Source organism: Balaenoptera ricei, chromosome 9 (genome assembly GCF_028023285.1).
Source record: "Balaenoptera ricei isolate mBalRic1 chromosome 9, mBalRic1.hap2, whole genome shotgun sequence".
In the NCBI taxonomy this organism is placed as follows: Eukaryota; Metazoa; Chordata; class Mammalia; order Artiodactyla; family Balaenopteridae; genus Balaenoptera; species Balaenoptera ricei.
The window spans coordinates 52056162-52075602 of NC_082647.1; the positions used below are offsets into that span (position 1 = coordinate 52056162).

General features: G+C 50.7%; 1 protein-coding gene and 1 pseudogene across 6 annotated transcripts in view; one reads left to right on the forward strand and one right to left on the reverse strand.

Annotated features, from left to right (window-relative positions):
* Positions 1-19441, forward strand: part of GSDME (gasdermin E) — a 110227-nt gene that overhangs the window by 40042 nt on the left and 50744 nt on the right. For 5 of the 6 annotated variants that reach the window (XR_009505026.1, XM_059933771.1, XM_059933775.1 and 2 more), the window contains 2 exons: positions 15678-15870; positions 17476-17596. Coding sequence is in view for 5 of the 6 variants with exons in the window: in XM_059933771.1 (XP_059789754.1) it covers positions 15678-15870; positions 17476-17596 (314 nt within the window). In the remaining variant the exon portion in view is untranslated. The remainder of the gene's footprint in view (positions 1-15677; positions 15871-17475; positions 17597-19441) is intronic. The other variant, XM_059933774.1, reaches the window with a different exon arrangement.
* On the reverse strand, positions 433-967 carry LOC132371492 (telomerase RNA component interacting RNase-like; annotated as a pseudogene).

Genomic DNA, 19441 nt, shown 5'->3' on the forward strand with positions numbered 1-19441 from the left:
ATGGGAATTCCCTTGTATGTTATTTGTTGCTTTTCCCTTGTTTCTTTTAATATTTTCTCTTTGTCTTTAATTTTTGTCAGTTTGATTACTATGTATCTCTGTCTTTTTTTTTTTTTTTACCAGCACTAAGTTCTTTTCTTCCCAGAAGTGATGGCTAATGGGAGGGGAGGGTGAGAAGAGGAAGACAGAAAGAGCCAGAGAGAGGGAGGAGATGGGAAGAGAGGGGACAGTAGACCACTGTTCTATGAAGTCTCAGGAGGCAAGTGCTCAAGGTAAAAAAGAGTCCTGGAAAATCATCCACAGCTGTGGGAACCATCTCGGTTTCTTTCTGTATATAAGTGCTTGGGGGAAAAAGGCTGCTGTGCTGCTGCTGCATTAAATAGTTATGTACATCGCAGAGAGTCCCAGGCCTTGGGCAGGCAGGGAGGGGGGTCATTTCATCAGGGGCCGAGTTTTATCATCATCTCTGCACTGGTGGGGCTTTGTAATTTTTCACCTCTGCCATGTACTTGGCCCATGCATCACCTTTACTTGTTAATACCTCATTCTCCGTCTTCTTCTTGGCTGCTATTCCTGTCTTCAGGGCTAGTTTGTTCCCGCCTCTGCACTTGCCAATGAAGCTGAGCGTGGGGCCTGGGCTGCCCTTCCTCTTCAGATCCCCAGGACCCGTGGTGGCGGTGGTGGCCGGCTGGTCGGGTCGCTGTGGGCCTGGGGGCGGCTCCTCCTGCCACTGCCGCTGCTCCTCCTCCATCTTTCACTTGAACAGCTCCAGGAAGCTGCTGCTGTTGGTGAACGAGTTCACACCGTCCGACACTGGGCTCAAACCTCTGCCTGACACTTCATCCTCCTCGCTCTCGGGCGACGTCCTGGGCCCCAACTCAGCCCATTGGCTCTCGCTGCCACCGCCGCCTGCGGGGCCTGGTGCCTCCCGGCCTGGAGGCTCCACCCGTCTCCCTCGGGCAGCCATTTTGTCACCAGGTGCCATGCAAAGGACTCTGGGGAGGCCACTCTGGCCCTGCGCTTGGAGCCTGACTTGCCTCGTCCTGGGCAATGCATCTGATTACTATGTGTCTTGGCATTTTCCTTCCTGGGTTTATATTGCCTGGGATCCTGCGCTTCCTGGACTTGGACTGTTTTCTTTCCCATGTTATGGAAGTTTTCAGCCATTATCTCTTCAAATATTTTCTTAGGCCCTTTCTTTCTCTCTTCTTCTGGGACCCCAATAATGTGAATGTTGGTGCATTTAATGTTGTCCCAGAGGTCTCTTAGATTGTCTTCATTTCTTTCCTTTTGTAAAAAAAAAAAAAAAAAATTATTTATTTATTTGGCTGTGCTGGGTCTTAGCTGCTGCATGCGGGATCTTCGTTGCTGTGTGCGAGATCTTTTTAGTTGCTGCAAGCGGGATCTAGTTCCCTTACCAGGGATCGAACCCAGGCCCTCTGCACTGGGAGTGTGGAGTCAACCACTGGACCACGAGGGAAGTCCCTGTCTTCATTTCTTTTCATTCTTTTTTCTTTATTCTGTTCTGCAGCAGTGATTTCCACCATTCTGTCTTCCAGTTTACTTATCCATTCTTCTGCCTCATTTATTCTGCTATTGATTCCTTCTAGTGTATTTTTCATTTCAGTTATTGTATTATTCATCTCTGTTTGTTTGTTCACTAGATCTTCTAGCTCTTTTTTAAACATTTCTTGTATCTTGTTGGTTGGTGCCTCCATTCTTTTTCCAAGATCTTGGATCATCTTTACTATCATTACTCTGAATTCTTTTTCGGGTAGATTGCAGCTGTTCCTCTGGGGTTTTATCTTTTTCCTTCACATGGGACATATTCCTCTGCCATCTCATTTTGTCTAACTTTCTGTGATTGAGGTTTCTGTTCCGCAGTCTGCAGGGTTGTAGTTCTTGCTTCTGCTGTCTGCCCCCTGGTGGATAAGGCTGGTCTGAGAGGCTTGTGCAGGCTTTCTGATGGGAGGGACTGGTTCCTGCCCACTGGTGGGTGGAACTGGGTCTTGTCTCTCAGGTGGGCAGGGCTGTTTCAAGGGGTATGTTTAGTGGGCACCTGTGGGCTCAGGAAGACTTTAGGCAGCCTGTCTGCTGATGGGTGGGGCTGTGTTCCTCTCCTGTTGGTTGGTTGGCCTGAGGCATCCCAGTAGGCTGTTGGGTGGGGCTAGGTCTTGGTGAGAAAATGGCCACCTCCAGGAGGGCTCACGCCAATGAGTGCTTCCCAGAACTACTGCCACCAGTGCCTTTGTGCCCGCAGTGAGCCATAACTGCCCCCCACCTCTGCAGGAGACCATCCAATACCAGCAGGTAGATCTAGCCTAGGCTCCTATGAGGTCCCTGCTTTTTCCCCTGGGTCCTGGTGCCCACAAGATCTTGTGTGCACCCTCCAAGAGTGGAGTGGCTGTTTTCCCCAGTCATGTGGAATTCCTGTGATTAAACCCCTCTGGCCTTCACAGCTAGATGCTCTGGGGGCTCCTCCTCCCAATGCCAGACCCCCAGGCTGGAGAGCCTGATGTGAGGCTCAGAACTTTCACTCCTTTGGGAGAACCTCTGCAATATAATTATTTTCCAGTTTGTGGATCGCCCACCCAGGGGGTGTGAGATTTGATTTTATCGCAATTATGCCCCTCTTACTGTCTTGTTGTGGCTTCTTCTTTGTCTTTTGATGTAGGATATCTTTTTTGGTAGGTTCCAGTGGTTTTATGTCAATGGTTGTTCAGCAGTTAGTTGTGATTTTGGTGTTTTCATGAGAGGAGGTGTGCTCACATCCTTCTCTGACACCATTATTTTTATTTTTATTTTTTTAATGTCTTTATTGGAGTATAATTGCTTTGCAGTGTTGTGTTAGTTTCTGCTGTATAACAAAGTGAATCAGCTATATGCATATGCATATCCCCATATCCCCTCCCACTTGTATCTCCCTCCACCCTCCTTATCCCACCACCCTAGGTGGTTGCAAAGCACTGAGTTGATCTCCCTGTGCTATGCGGCTGCTTCCCACTAGCTATCTATTTTACATTTGGTAGTGTATATATGTCAGTGCTACTCTCTCACTTCATCCCAGCTTACCCTTCCCCCTCCTTGTGTACTCAAGACCATTCTCTGTCTGTGTCTTTATTCCTGTCTTGACCCTAGGTTCATCAGAACCATTTTTAAAATAATTCCATATATATGTGTTAGCATACGGTATTTGTTTTTCTCTTTCTGACTTACTTCACTCTGTATGACAGACTCTAGGTCCATCCACCTCACTACAGATAACTCAGTGTCGTTTCTTTTTATGGCTGAGTAATATGCCATTGTATGTATGTGCCCCATCTTCTTTATCCTTTCATCTGTTGATGGACACTTATGTTGCTTCCATGTCCTGGCTATTGTAAATAGTGCTGCAATGAACATTGGTACATGACTCTTTTTGTTATTTATTTATTTATTTATCCATCTATCTATCTTTATTGGAGTATAATTGCTTTACAATGGTTTGTTAGTTTCTGCTTTATAACAAAGTGAATCAGTTATACATATATCCCCATATCTCTTCCCTCTTGCGTCTCCCTCCCTCCCACCCTCCCTATCCCACCCCTCTAGGTGGTCACAAAGCACTGAGCTGATCTCCCTGTGCTATGCGGCTGCTTCCCACTAGCTATCTATTTTACATTTGGTAGTGTATATATGTCCATGCCACTCTCTCACTTTGTCCCAGCTTACCCTTCCCCCTCCCCATGTCCTCAAGTCCATTCTCTAGTAGGTCTGCGTCTTTATTCCTGTCTTGCCCCTAGGTTCTTCACAACCATTTTTTTTTTTTTTTTAGATTCCATATGTATGTGTTAGCCTACGGTATTTGTTTTTCTCTTTCTGACTTACTTCACTCTGTATGACAGACTCTAAGTCCATCCACCTCACTGCAAATAACTCAATTTCATTTCTTTTTATGGCTGAGTAATATTCCATTGTATATATGTGCCACATCTTCTTTATCCATTCGTCTGTTGATGGACACTTAGGTTGCTTCCATGTCCTGGCTATTGTAAATAGAGCTGCAATGAACATTGTGGTACATGACTCTTTTTGAATTATGGTTTTCTCAGGGTATATGCCCAGGAGTGAGATTGCTGGGTCATATGGTAGTTCTATTTTTAGTTTTTTAAGGAACTTCCATACTGTTCTCCATAGTGGCTGTACCAATTTACATTCCCACCAACAGTGCAAGAGGGTTCCCTTTTCTCCACACCCTCTCCAGCATTTATTGTTTGTAGATTTTTTGATGATGGCCATTCTGACCAGTGACACCATTATTTTTAATAGATTTTGTGCCTAACAATTTAAAGACCTCTGGCCACATGTACTTGGAGAACAAGAGTTTCCTGAATCTTGGTCTTTTGCTTATTCTCTTATTTCTTTGTTTCTCCCCAGGGGCAGCCTTTAAGTAGTCAAAATAAACCAGGTGAAGGCATCTGGGGGTCTGGGGGTATCAGTGTCAATCAGCACCTTTTCCTGCTCTTCTCTTGGTGTTAGTGTTGGTGGTAATTTTAGGCTGACTAGTAAACTTCAGGCTTATATTTTTTTTAATGAAAAAAATTGGTTGTGGAAACATAGAAGTATATAACAAACACTAATAAACCACCTCCCCCAACTCCTGGCTTAAAAAAGATATATATTTTTTAAACCGAGACATAGGAACCATCTTTTTCTGCCTTCACCGCCTAGGATTTTGTTACTAAAATGGGATTCTTGTTCCCAAGGAGTTTATGTGAGAATTAAATGAGGGCATATAAACAAAGCATGGCACATGGCAGGTTCTCAAAAATTGTAGCTATTAGTGTGAACACTTCCATAATTATTGCTATTCTGACTAGCCCCCAATAGAGCCTGGTTACAGAAGCTGGGAAAGGTCAGAGCTGTGGGAAGGTAAGGGGTAACTTAGCATTTGGTGATGGGACGGGAGAGGCAGCTTCAGAATGAAGCCCTTGGGGTTTCTGATGCTGACGTCTTGGAGCCCTTGTTTCGCTCGTCTGTGGAGGGGAGGCAGGCAGCCGTGTGGTCTGCATCGTGAACCCCGCCATGGAAGGACTCACGACCTTCAGTGAGTCAGAGAGGCTCTGGTTCTTGCATGTGGCAGCAGGCTGGCTTCTCCCCAAATGAAAGTGGACCCAGACATGTGCTGTGCCTCAGGAAAGTCTGGAAAGCACGTAGGCTGTTCTCTCAGAATGTTTCGTTTGTCACAGGAGATGCTTGTTCAGTTCTTGAATCAAGATGTAAGAAGCTCTTGAGCAATATCAGTAACATATTAACGGGCCCTGCCTCTCGTCATATTCTTTTTGGGAAGAGCAACAGTGAAGCTCTCAAGGCCCCACCAAATCCACTCTTTTTAAAAGATGTCTTTCCTGAGACCCCCAGGCCACACCCATCTCTGTGATGTCTGAAAGTCAGTCAGTTTATTGCTGCTTTTTAAATTTTCCCCTAGATTATTCTGAGTCCTGGTTTGGGTTTTAGTTCTCAGGATTGGGAGCTTCTGAAAGGCTGTTTGACCTTCTATTGTTTTTATCTGAGCTGAACCCCTCTTGTGGGAGAGAGGGCCTTCTGAACATTCTTTCCAATATTCGATCCCAGGAGTAGTTTTTGTCTTTTTACAGAAATCATCCTGTCCTACGAGCTTTATTGTGAAAGGCTACTTCAGATCTTTTTGGAAGCAGGTAGGATTTAAGTCATAAGGAGAGACATTCACGTACTGTTTTCTTCTAAGGTTGTGATAGACATTATTTCATCAAATCCAAGATTTCATCCATCGTAAGAAGCACAACTATTTTATGTAGCACTAAGAAAGAACCCTGCCAACTAAACCATGTCATTTGAAAAACATCCTGATTTCAGAGATGTGAAAAAAATGTGTGTTTTAAAATTGACAAGCTGTGATGTATTGATACAAACTGTGTTGGCTGGAATGAGTCAGGAGTCAGAGTTCAGGCGAGCAGATATTTATTCCGCCAGGGCTTTCACATCATGTCTGACGCCCATCACTGAACTTCTCGTCTCTCTATACCCACTTTGCTGCCCGACTCCCTCCGAGGTGCCGGTTGCTGCAGCATTAAGTCCAGTTATCTCAGCCAGAGATCTGAGCATCAGACGGGGCTCATTCCCTCCTTTCCCTGCCATACCTAGTCTCCCGCTAGTTGATTCTGCCTCTTGAATATCTGTCCTGCCTGTTCCCAGTGCCCCAGCCTCACAACCATTGCCCTGGTGCAGGTTTCCACCGTCTCTCACCTGGATGTCCCGGGAGTCTCCCAGCTGGTCCCTCTGCACTCACTTGATTCTCTGCACGGCAGCCCATCGGGGTGTGTCCCTGCCTGGCACGTGCCCTTCTGTGCTCTTCACTGTCCTGGGCTGACATCCGCGCCCTCCTCCCCTCACACACTCCAGGCCAGTCGCCTGAACGTATTTCAATCCCGGGCGTGGACGCCCCAGGCTCTCTCTCACCTCCTAGCCCTGTCTGAAGGCTCCGTCACTCCCATCTGCACAGGTACACAGAGTCCACACGCAGACTCCGTCCCTCTGCTTCACCTGGCCAGCAACTCAGATGCGCTCTCATTTCCTTCAGCAGTCGTGTCACCCCCCGATTTCCCTACGGGGGCACCAACCCCGTTGTGGGGTAGCGCTCGTCATCACTGCCTGATTCCGTGTCTGCGTCCCTCCTGGGACATCCTCTTCTGCTCACCTTTGCACCCACACGGTGCCTGCAGTACAGTCAGCACCGTTGGGTTGGAAGAATACTTGCTTCATCTTCATTTTGCATCTGAGATGCAGAGGATTAATTAATTTGCCTGGACTCGAGATGGAAGCCCAGGTCCACAGAACACGTGATTTTTCCATCCAGCTGTGGATGCACAGAGCTTGAAAGGCAAAACCTGGCCCACAGGCTCCTGCGTGAGTTCAGCTGCCTGCATCAGGCTCATTCGGTTTTATCATCTCTCAGACCTGCTGCATCTGCAGGTGGCAGTGAATTAGTTACTCCATCTGAAAGGCTGAAAGTCTGTAGTGGCTTAGTCCTTTTTCTCCTTTCTCTCCCTGGTTGTGAGTGAGTGAGATAAGGTACTGAATAGACGGCAGTGTGCACAGAGGTGAGGGTGACCCCGTCACTTTGCTAATAATGTGTGCTTATAGCATTGTGCCCTGATTTTGGTGATTTTTTTTAAAATTTATTTTTATTTATTTATTTATTTATTTTTGGCTGTGTTGGGTCTTCGTTTCTGCGCGAGGGCTTTCTCTAGTTGCGGCAAGCGGGGGCCACTCTTCATCGCGGTGCGCGGGCCTCTCACTATCGCGGCCTCTCTTGTTGCGGAGCACAGGCTCCAGACGCGCAGGCTCAGTAGTTGTGGCTCACGGGCCTAGTCGCTCCGCGGCACGTGGGATCTTTCCCAGACCAGGGCTCGAACCCGTGTCCCCTGCATTGGCAGGCAGATTCTCAACCACTGCGCCACCAGGGAAGCCCCCCGATTTTGATTTTTTTCAGGCAGTTTACGGTCCTGAAGTCACAGCCCTGTGACACAGAGCAGGGTTTCCCTCACCATGTGGAAGTGGAGCCCCAGGGCAGAGCAGCTCAGGTTTCTAGAGACTTCCTGGCCCTGGCTCCGGCTCCAGGTGGATCACCTCTGGTGGGTGTGTGGGAAGTTCCTTTTATGGTTGAAATGGAGACTTTGTTGGCGGGAAGGAGCCAGCCGGTGGTGGCTGCTTGGGTTTCCAGGAGGATCTGCTGCTAGTCTCTGGGGAGCTTTCCCAGGAGGGTTGAGCAGAGAGGCTGCTTGTTCGTTCTCAAGCACACATGAAGCACCTTCCGTGTACAGGGCCCAGAGGAAGTCAAGGAGGGAGACGGAAGATGGAAAGACATAGGGCTTCGGGGTTGGATAGGCTCAGCTGCATTCTCCTTCTGGCCCTGGTCAGCCGTGTGCCTTTGGGTCACTGGCTCACGAGCTCTCTCTGCTTCTGTCCCTCTGTAAAATAAAGGTGACAGTAACTTCATGGACCAGTTAGAGTGTCTTCCGTTGCAAAGCAGATCTGTTATTACCTCACATGAGAAAACCTCCCCAGGTAGGGCGAGTCACCTTCAGCTGAGGCTCGTGGCGGCTGGTTAGTTCAGTGGCTCCGTGGAGCCCCTGGCTGGTAGTCTCCATGCATTTCCTGTCCCAGCTGCCCGGTTCTCCTTTTGGTGCCCAAATGACTGCATTGCAGACAAAGGCCAGAGGCACAACAGTAGTCTCTTCCTTGTGCCTCTTTTTAAGAGAGAGAAAGAGCTTCCCAGGAGCCCCCAGCAGACTTCTCCTCAAGGCTCAATGGCCAGAACTGCCGCGGATGGCCCACCCTGCCCAGTCCCTGATAAGAACAGCAGAGTTACCAGGAAGGGCCAAGACTCATCTGTGGGTCTGGGCTACCCCTTCCACGCCCTTGTACCAGGCTCCCAAAGCTGAACAAAACCGGGGGAGGCAGCTAGTGGTTCCTCACACTCAGGGGGTGTCAGAGCCCTCCAGGCCCCCGGTTCTCAGTGCGGTGCCTGCAGAAACAAAACGGACATGGTGGAAGTGGTCGCCCCTCCCCTGCCCGCTCTGGGAGCGTACAGACTCTAACGGGGCAAGGACCGTCCCCGGGGGGGTAAGCAGGCAGTGGAAGAAGCAGCAGAGGCACGCGCTTCAGGGTTTGAGGAGGAGGTTACCGAAATTAAACTCTAGTCACGGCCTTGGTGGGGGGTCTTGCCAGGTCTCGAGACTGGAGGAGGCTGGCTATCAAAAGAGAAGCAGACTTTGCTGCTTAATGAAGTGTCGGAAGAGCAAAGCCAAGTTTACAAGCAACGTGTGTGGACCTAATCTCCACAGCCTTTCTAATTTTTCCACTATACAGCTGGTCTGCGAACACCCACTTCTCCTTTAGCGTTAGCCAATAAATCAAAACCCTTTAGGAAAAGTACCGAAATTGCTAAAGCCTTAATCGTCAGTACATAGCTACATTTCTGTGGGTTAGTAATTCTTGCTTAATACTTTGGCAATATCAGGCCAGCCACCATCTTTGGGCTCTTTATAATGTCCCAGTCTCTGTTCCTGGAGAGATGGTGGAACAAACCCCCTGCAATCTTGCACGGTTTCTTCAGAGTGCCTTTGCACCCTAGCCTCTTGCCGTCAGTTTTTAGAGCAGTGTAGCGGAAAGATCACTGGTCTGAGAGTCAGAAGATGTGTGCCATGGGGTTCAGGCCAGTCTGTAACCTCTGAGGGCCGCAGTCTCCCTTTCTGAGCACAGACACTGGCTTACATCCGAGTGATAGGACCACGTCCCCTCCAGGCCTGTGCAAACGTTGCGAGTCAGTCATGGCTTTCTCGCTCCTCGCTTCCTCCTGGCCTGGACCCAGTCTTAGAATCCTTTCCCAGTAGCTAGGCAGCGATCACTGATGGATCCATCAGAGGTGGTACTCAAGGTGAAACTGGTTTTCTACCTCAGAACTAGTCGTCCCCTGGGGCCCTTGTAGTTTCAATTTCTCCACAGAAGACAGGCTAAGAGTTGATTGCCCCTACTCTGTCATGACACACATTACTTTTTAAAAAAATTTTATTTATTTATTTATTTATGGCTGTGTTGGGTCTTCGTTTCTGTGCGAGGGCTTTCTCTAGTTGCGGCAAGTGGGGGCCACTCTTCATCGCGGTGCGCGGGCCTCTCACTATCGCGGCCTCTCTTGTTGCGGAGCACAGGCTCCAGACACGCAGGCTCAGTAATTGTGGCTCACGGGACCAGTTGCTCCGCGGCATGTGGGATCTTCCCAGACCAGGGCTCGAACCCGTGTCCCCTGCATTGGCAGGCAAACTCCCAACCACTGCGCCACTAGGAAAGCCCAGCACATTACTTTTTGAAGAGCCTTATCAGAACTCCATTCGAAGCCCTATTCCTCTAGGATTGTTATGATCAAGGGCTATTACACAGGAGGGTCGTGGCAACAGTGATCACCTCGGTCTTGCTCACTGAGAATCTCCAGCATTTAGCCCAGAACATAATAGGACCCAGTTATCTGTGGAGTGAAATGAATGAGTTTGGGATGGGGGTCTGCTCGGAAAGCATGCCCTCCCCTTGTCTCTATGGGAGGGGTCCTGGGGGCTGCATTATGCGTTGGGAAAGAAAACTGCTTCCCTCCTTTTGGATACTGTTAGAGTTTTAAAAGTCTTCTCTGGGATTCTTCTCTCTGGTTTGCATTAGGCTTTCCAAGCCTTAGAAGTAAAGAGAATGGAAATTAAAGCTTCAGACTGGGAAGGAGGCAGCTTCATTACGGCCGGGCCTGGGTAGCTTTCAGGTACCTTAGGAGAGGAGCCTCTGTTCCCGCTGGCTTCCCTGGCCCACAGCCTGGTCCACAGCCTGGCCCACAGCCTGGTCCACAGCCTGGTCCACAGCCTGGCCCACAGCCTGGTCCACAGCCTGGCCCACAGCCTGGCCCACAGCCTGGTCCACAGCCTGGCCCACAGCCTGGTCCACAGCCTGGCCCACAGCCTGGCCCACAGCCTGGCCCACAGCCTGGCCCCTGGCAGCCGTGCCGGGCGTGGAACCACGCTTCCTACTGCATTCCGACCTGTTGCCTCCGGCAGCTCCTGCCTGCTCTCCTCCCCCAGGAACTCCTGGCCTGTATCCGGGTAGCTGTTTTCTTAGCTGCTTAGTCTGCTCCCCGGCTGAAGACTCCCCTGAAAACCGTGGCCATATCTTTGGCCAGCCTGGAGAGGGAACTTGATTTGGCCTCCCTGCCAATAGTGGAAGGAAAGAAACATTTTCGGACGGGTACAGTGTGGGTCACTACAGGTAAGCCTCGTAGCCAGCCCTTACTTTACAGATGTGCAGACTGAGGCTCGGAGACGAGAGGCAGTGAGTGACCCAGCGAGGAGGAGATGAAGCTGGGACCCACCTGCACGTTGACTGCAGGTGTCTGTGTTGCACAGAGCTGCGGGTACGTGGGAGGTGGGTGATCTCATGGGAGAACGGGGTTGGGGGGCAGCAGGTCCTCTGGGTGAGGGAGGAGCGCTCTTCTCCCCCATTCAGTGTGTACTCACCTGCCCTCGCCTCCAGATGTGTTCTTTTGGGTCCAGCCCTTTGACATTGACTGTACTACACTTCTGTCTCGGCCGCCTCCTGTTCTAGTATCAAATTGCCATCTGCAACCCTGGGCGGTCCTTAAAATATGTGGGAAGAGGCTGAAGAACATCTAGCTGCTTATTTTCTTGTGGGAAAGCTTCCACCCCATTTCTCCCGTCTATGGCATTGACCCTTGGCTGGACTGGGGAGCGAGTTTTATTCCAACCCTGCCCTTTATGGGATTTATGTGGTAAGTTATTCATTTATCCACCGACTGGGTGGGTAGCATAATTTTAATTAAAATTTTTAGAGTAATTGATATGTTCCTATGACGTAAATGTCTAAAGGTCACAACTGAGAAGGTGAAATACCTCTGACCCCTGATCTGCTGGCCATCTAGCTCCCCACCCAAGAGGCAACTACTGTTAATAGTTTCTTGTGTCTCTTTCTAAAGACCTTCTGTCCTTGTCATTCAGTGGTTCTTAATAGGACCCAGGAGAGATGGAGCAAATCAGGATGAGCTGGGGAAGAATTTTCTAAGGGCAGCCATCAGGAGATGGGGTCAGGGAGGAGAGGCAGGCACAGATATGCTGAAAAGGATTCCCAGAGAACTCGGATATGGTCCCTCCTGCTATCCCCAGCCACTGGTCTAGCCAGACAGGCAAGATACTGACATGTAGAAATGGACGTACTAGAGATAAAGGTCAAATTCCTGGTGCAGCCATTGGGTGCCCTCACCCAGAGGAGGGAGACAGCAGAGGTGGGTATGCCGTGGCTGGTGGGGCCTTGGAAGGACCAGCCTGGGCCTCTCAGCTGTGTGACTTTGGTTACTATCTTCCATCTCTCTGGGCCTCCTTGTTCTTCATCTGTGAAACCCCTAGTCTAGGGTTTTAAACTTTTTTGTTCCTTAAACCCCTTTAGTAATCTGAAGAAACCCACAGACCTCTCTAAATGCATACAATAAAATATACAGGATTATAAAGTAAACAAGTTACATTGAAATGCAGCTAGTTTCCCCACTTGGTGGGCCAAGGGGAGGTTCCATCACACAGGGATTCCCACTCCAGGAGGGCCAGGGCCAGGGTCCGGCTCCCGTGAACTGTTCTGGGTCCTGGCACTGGAGGACCAGTGGAGATGGGGCAGGATTCCCTCCGGAGGTTGCTTTGTGAAGACTCCATTGTGAACAACCCACTGTTCCTGATAACTAGCTTCCCCTCTGTCTACACCAGGCCTCCTCTCGCAATTGAAGGTGAGCTGGTTTGTCCAGCATTCGGTTTCCAAAAGGTGGCAGCGCTGTCCTGGGAAATAGAATCCCAGTGACCTTGGGGGCGGGAAGTGCCTGCCGTGGGTGCCACCCGCCTGCTGTCTGGGCCCAGGAGAGCAGCTCTCAGCCGGCCTGCAGGAGGGCTTGCCCGGCTGTACTCTCCTCCCCAGTCCTCCACATCTTAGCCTGGGAGGTGGGCCCTGTCTTTGGCCAGGCTTCTATGCCCTGCTCTGTGGTGGAGCTGCCCCGCAGGGCTATTCTGAGGGCAGGGAAGCCTCCTGGGCGATTGGCTGACCCCACCAGCATCTCAGGACCCTCCTCAACTCAGATGCAGAAGGAAGTTATGTTCCTGCAATTGACCTTTTTCCCCTTCTTCTTTCTGGTGTTTCAGGTCGGGGCTGTGGAGGGAGGTGGGCATTTTAAGCAATGGAGTCTTGGGTGGCCTAGGCTGAGGTTTTTCTTTCCAAACAATTTAACATTGGTTAAGGCAATATCAAGCATTTTAGTGGACCCGTTTAAGGCACGAAGCAGTGCAATGATTTCCAATCCACCAGAGTCGCTTCAGATGCCTCAAGGCGGCCTTCAGTCGTTCGTCCGCAGTTAGTTCTGGGCTTGTGGGCAGGATTTGCTGCTTCTGATGTGTGTTCACATGCGGATGAGCCAGTATCTGAGCTGTAATTGAGGGAGTCGATGTTCAAGAATTGGCTAGAATAGGAGATTGTGTACAACAGAAGGAGAAGGTCAGCAAGGCCTGGTTCAGATGCACGTTCTGGCTGACGGATACGCCGGCCCTCATCTTCAAGTCTGCGCCTCTAGGAGCCAAACACAGTCTCGCAGGAAGATTCACATCTTCGTGTCATTCTTTAAACCACGCTGCTGATCCTCCATTTCCTCCGTCTTCCGGATGTTTTCTCTGTTACGCACAGATGCACACCTACTCACACATTGACACATTCATTCAGGCAGATACACAAAGGGGAAAAAGCCCCACATGTTTTATTTATTCATGTATTCCAAAAATGGGTACTGAGCCCTTGCCATGCACAGACCCTGTTTCCATAGAGTTTATGGTCTAGAGGGAGGAGACGGGCAGTGAACAGAGAAACGAATGAGCTAGAAAAGTGTCGTGTGGAAGTACGCTCTCCAGAGAATATGAATGTCACATCCACATCCTAAGATGTGACAGCGTGACAGGGTGTCGCCCTGCGCAGGATGAACGTGGAACGCCAGCCTCCCCAGGAGGCGACTAGTGTCAGCGAGATGTGAGGGCCCTGGGGGACATTGTGCCAAGGCCTTGGGGCGGTCGTGCCCCTGGTGTGTTTAAGACACAGAGAGGAAGCTGGAAGGCGGGGTCAGCTGGGGGCAGGGGCCAGATCCCGAGGCTGGGGGAGGGATCGAGATGAGATGTATCCATTGGACATTTCTAAGGGCGTGAGTGATGCGAAAAACTACCTGTGACCCAGTTGCTTGCCCATCATTCCCGTCAAGTGCACACACTGGGGCTTCATTTGGGGGGCCTCAGTAGAGGGACACAGAAAGGTGGCCGGAGCCAGCTAGCGCTTGTTGGGCATTTGTCTGCTCGGCAAGCGCTGACTGCTCGCTGCATGGCAGCTCGTGTAAAGCCTACAGCAGCCCCACGAAGAGACCCATTACCATCGGTGTGTCCACGGAAGACGAGGGGCAGGGGTGGAGTAATTCCCTCACCGCCACCGAGCCGGAGGGGCAGAGCTGGGGTTGGAGCCCGGCCAGGCAGACCGCAAGCCCTGCTCTATGTGTCTTCCTGGAAATGGAGCCCTGGGCGGCTTTTGTTGTTGTTGTTGTCAGTTTATCTTTATGACTTATTTAATATGTGTGAAACATTGTTATAATTTGCATTTCTTTGACCACTACTGAGATCGAACAGTCTTTCCTGTCTTTTTTTTTTATTGTGATAAAATATAAAATTTGCCATTTTAACCATTTTTAGGTGCACAGTTCAGTGGCATTAAGTACATTCACACTGTCATGCAGCCATCACGACTATCCATTTCTAGAACTTTTTCATCGCCCTAAACAAAAACTCTGTGGCCATCAAGCAAGAACCCCACATTCTCTCTCCCTTAGCTCCTGGTAACCTCAAATCTACTTTCTGTGGCTCTAAATTTGCCTAGTCTAGATATTTCATATGAGTAAAATCATCCAATATTTGTCCTTTTGTGCCTGGCTTCTTTCACTCAACATAATGTCTTCAAGGTTCGTTTGTGTTGTAGCGCATGTCAGCTTTATTCCATTCTGTGGTTGAATAACGTCCCATCGTGTGTATGGACCACGTTGGCCTGTTCATCTGTTTCTGGATACGGGTTGTTTCCACCCCGGGCAGCTTTTTACATGGAGACAGGACCTTTCCAGCTACTTGCCTCTGTTCTGGGGACGCTTGCTGAAGCCTGGAGAACCTGCGTCTGCCTGCGGGGCGGGGTGACCACCACTGTTGGAGATGGTGATGGGCTTTCAAGGTAACTAACCTTGGATTGTTTAGAAAGCACAGGATGAACACTGTAATTGTTCTCGTGCTGACGCTAACTCTAATTTGGTTTTCTTCCTGTCCCCTCCATAGACTCACAGCATGGAACAAGACCTCCAGAGAGGGCACTTCATCGTTTGCTTCTAAGCAACAAGTCATCTTCCGTAGATGGAAATTTACCTTGTTCTTGAAGTTCCCCAGAGGAGCCACCTGGGAGCCCCAAGTCTCTGCTGGGTGACCTGGGCAGGCCACGCCTAACTGGCCTCAGTTTCCCCATCTGTAAAATGATGGAAAATCCCTTCTAAGAGATGACATGTCCTTCCTGGATAGACAGATTAAAAAGTACCTTCTAAATTCAAGTCCAAGTTTTTCCTTGCTGTTCGTGCTTCAAGCCTGTTCCCCTCTCCTCTGTGAAAAGCACGGGTCTGCATTCCCCCCAGAGTAATCCTCTATTTATCGCCCGCACCTGTGATGTCTGTGGTCCCGCGGCCTCTGGTTAAATGACAGTGTGGAGTCCCCGGTGTGAGCAGGTGGACCGCAGCTGCCATACCCGCTGGGGTTCTTTCTTGCTTCTGTTTGACAGGAGCCTCCCCCCGCCCCCCGGTGTCCAGCCTTTCTCCGGAGGCCTGGCAGCTCTCAGGTGGCCTTGGGAGACTCTGGTTTCTGCCTCTCTGGATGAACTGCCCCCTCTCATCACCAGAAAATAAACGATGCTGGTTGTCACCTGTTTGCTCCTCAGCCGCCAGCTGTGCGAGAGGCGAAAATTCATGCTGCATCAATCTCCCCTGAGGCACGAGGCCACTCACGGGCGTCTTTCTTTTTCAGAACAATAAATCTGAAGAATCCAGTGCTGCAGCAGGTGCTGGAGAGGAAGAATGAGGTCCTGTGTGTCCTGACACAGAAGATAGTGACGACGCAGAAGTGTGTGATATCCGAGCACGTCCAGATGGAGGAGAAGTGCGGTGGCATGGTGGGGATGCAGACCAAGAAGGTGCAGGTGTGCACCCAGCGAGTGGAGGTGCCGGTCAGAGGCCACGGCGGCCTCGGTCAGGGGCCTCTGTGGGTGGGGTCTTCATTCGTCAGGATTCTTTCTGTAGTGAGTTAACAGAAATCCAACCCAAATTGGTTTAAACAAGAAAGAATTTATTGGCTCATGTAACTGAAACATTTGGGGTGATCTAGCTTCAGTCACCTCTGGATCCAGGACTCAGGAGAAGGTTGTGAGCTGCCTTCCCTGGGGTAGATCCCCTCTCATATAAGCTTGTGGGGAGGCTTCTCCTGGCTTTCTTCCCACCTCATCCCCAGTGGAAAGAGTGCTTCAGGGCTAGCACTCACTGGACCACCCCGGTCCGTGCTCCTTCCTGAAGTAAACCCAAGGCCGGGGTGATAGGACACTGGGATGGGCCATGCAGGGTTGGATCAGGTGCTTTCCCAAAAGAAAATGGGTCAAATGAGCATTGGCTAGGTTGACGCACAGATGACCCCTAGAGCCCCTCAGAGCCAAGGGTCTCAAAATGATTCCTTTGGATTAGCTGCTTTAAATCCCTAATGGATTGAGTTAGGGAAGGTAAAGATCTGTACATATGTCTTTATATACATAAACAGATGCTTCTGGATTAAGTTACAGACAGTCTTACCAAGCTGATCCCTGAGCTTCAGTGGAACCGAACTGGAACAGGAGGCTGCAACCCCAGACTGTCTCCCCTCCAGCTTGCCATGGTGCCCGATATTCTTTTCTTAGAGATTTACTTCTTGGGGTAACTTTCAAATTATACTAGAGGACCCAGAAAAGTTGTATTTAGGAGGTGGAGATACAGGTCCGGGGCTGGACTCTCCCTGGGGAGGGCAGGCTTTACAGAGTGATGAGGCCTGATGGGAGATGGCTTCAGCTGGCCCTGCCGATATTTCTGTCCACCGTGACCCCCACCAAAGGCCTGGAGCCTGCCTGGGAATCAGGAGACCAGCTGACATCACACTGTGACCAGGGTCAAGTTGCTAAAGATGTCTCTGATCTCCAGCATTTGGGCAACGAATAGCTTCTCATCTTCCTCCCCAGGCCATGGTGGGCAAGGGTCATATTTGTGACAGGGTTTGAAGGAGAGAGCTTTGGTGCCTGACTCGGTATTTCCTGCCCACCCTTCTCTCATCCTTGTGCCTCTCCCCTGGTTTTATCTGACTGCACAGTGTGCCATCCATGAGGTCCAGGAGGACGTGCTCGGGGGGTCTTGCTCTCAGCTAGGTTCTCCTAGTCAGGCTCTCTAACCACTGAGGATTTTCTGAGGATTTCAAAGTTGTTTCCATAATCCTCCATGAGGGAAATGGGAAGTTATCTTGTTTATTGTCTTCTTTATTCAGCACCATAGACCTAACTTCATTGTATCCCAAACTCTGGGATCTCGCCTTTGTGCCACCAGGTTGGCCATTGACTTTGGAATACGTGTAGGACATCATGAGGCCGACAAGGATTAAATCCTGACCCCTGCCGGCTGGTCCCTTTTTCTGCTCCGTTCCATGGGCATTTTCCTGGCACTCTTTGTGCACAGGCACCAGGCTGGCCACGTGGGGGCAAGAGAAGCCTGGGGGAGCCTGAGCGCACAGGTGGAGCATGCGCCCTCGCCCACAGGTGTCAGCGACGGAGGATGGGAACATCATCAAGGACAGTAATGTGGTGCTGGAAATCCCGGCTCCCACCACCATCGCCTACGGCGTCGTCGAGCTGTACGTGAGAGCAGACGGCCGGTTCGGTGAGTGCGCCTCAGCTCCGAGCTCTCTGGAGGCGGTTGAGCCATCGCGGAGGGACACCCCATCCTCCCCTGAGGCACACACTTGTAGAGGCTCCCCCGCTGCTCTGGGGATTGAGAAGAAAGAGATATCGGAAGAGTTTGGGGATGTCTCATGACAAGTGAGACGGAGGGCCGCGGTGGGAGGGTGTTGGTGAGGAATGCCCAGATGTCGGTGTGGGGCGTGCTTCACCGGCAGGGCGCAGGGCGAAGAACGTGGGCTCTGCAGTCAGACGGACTGGGCATCGGCCCCAGTGCCACGGCGTCCTGTGAGGTCTCAGGCAGCTTGCCGAAGCCGGCTGGGCCTCAGCTTCCTGTGTCTGGGAGGGGAAGGACATTCCCTCAGAGGGCTGCCGTGAGGGGCAGGTTAGATGAGGTGTGTGAAGTCCCTGGCACAGCGGTGGCTTATTAAGTACTCACCTTAGCTATTAATAATACTGTCATCACTGTGATCATCTTACCTCCCGTTCCCCTGTAGGGAGCCCAAAAAGCTGCACTTGACCTTGCTGTCTGATCACCAGCGTGTTCAAAGCCGGGAGGTCACTGCATCACTTGAAGAAAATAGGGTTTTATAGTTGGTGTGGCTTGTCTTAGATACTCACGGCTCTTCCCTCACACTCTTCCCAGGAAAAGCTTGTGTCAAACCCAAGAAAACTGTCTGACTGCTTTTTGGGGACATGAATTAATATATGTAACATCATAAATAATTAACTTTTTTAGGTATGGTCACATTGTTGTGGTTATGTTTATGAAAAGCGTCATCTTAGTTTTTAGAGATTTACAGTGAACTCTTCACAGGTGAAATGGAAATATGTCTGTGGCTTGCTTCAAGCACGATGGCGGAGAGTGAGGTGTGTGGGGGGTGGGTAGAGGTGGGGGGGTTCATCACAGCTGGTCGATGCGTGTGCGGAGGCCCCCTGTACTACTCTCTCCATCCCCGTGCACTTTCAGTTCTCCACGATGAAAACATTGTGAAGGGGTGCCGTGACGGGCCATACATGTCTGGGGCTACCTCCTGCTCCTCCCCCAGTTGTCTTCTGTCAGCTGGCGGGGACCAGGCCAGGGATGCGGGTGTCTTCCGGGAGTCCCTTCTGCTCACTCGGCCACGCGAGGTACCACCGCTCAGCTACAACCGTGGGCGCTCGGAATGCTGACTGTCCTGTGGGACAGTGGACAAGCCTGCGGGTGCGCAAGGGACGTGAAGGGCAATCACCGACCCTCCCTCTTTCGTTTTGCATGTAGAGCAGCCTGTGTTTCAGGGAGGTGACAAAAACTGAAGGTGCCAGTTGTAGGAAGTTGGTCTAGGGGTGGGGCCAGGGACGCATGGGATACCGGGAATACCAAGAATCGTGACCAGCATCCTTTAGGTCCAAGGTTCCAAATTTGTGTCATCCTGGGCATGATTATTCTTTCTCTTTGAAAGACTATCCATCCACTGAACAAACTGCCTATTAGATGATTAAGTTGTCCCTCCAGCTTTTGTCATCAGCGTGTGATAAGCTGTGTGACCACGTGGGCTTGTGTGACTCCAGCCCAGGCTGCTGAGGCCTTGGTTCTCCTGTCCAGATGGATTGGTGGTGGAGGTGTTGCTTTTGTCAGCCTCTTTGGAAGCTTGGCCTGCACCGAGGATGCCCGCGAGTGCTCTGAGGACCCTTTGGTGGCTGGGGGCCAGGCTGGGGCTGCCATTCCAGGCTGTGGGGCCCCCGGGAGCCCCTCCCTGTTTCTCCGAGGAGGTGGAGGTGCCCTGCCCTGCATGCAGCTCTGTTGGGGCACCTGTTGCTCCCACAGGGGGCATCTCTTTTCTCAGAT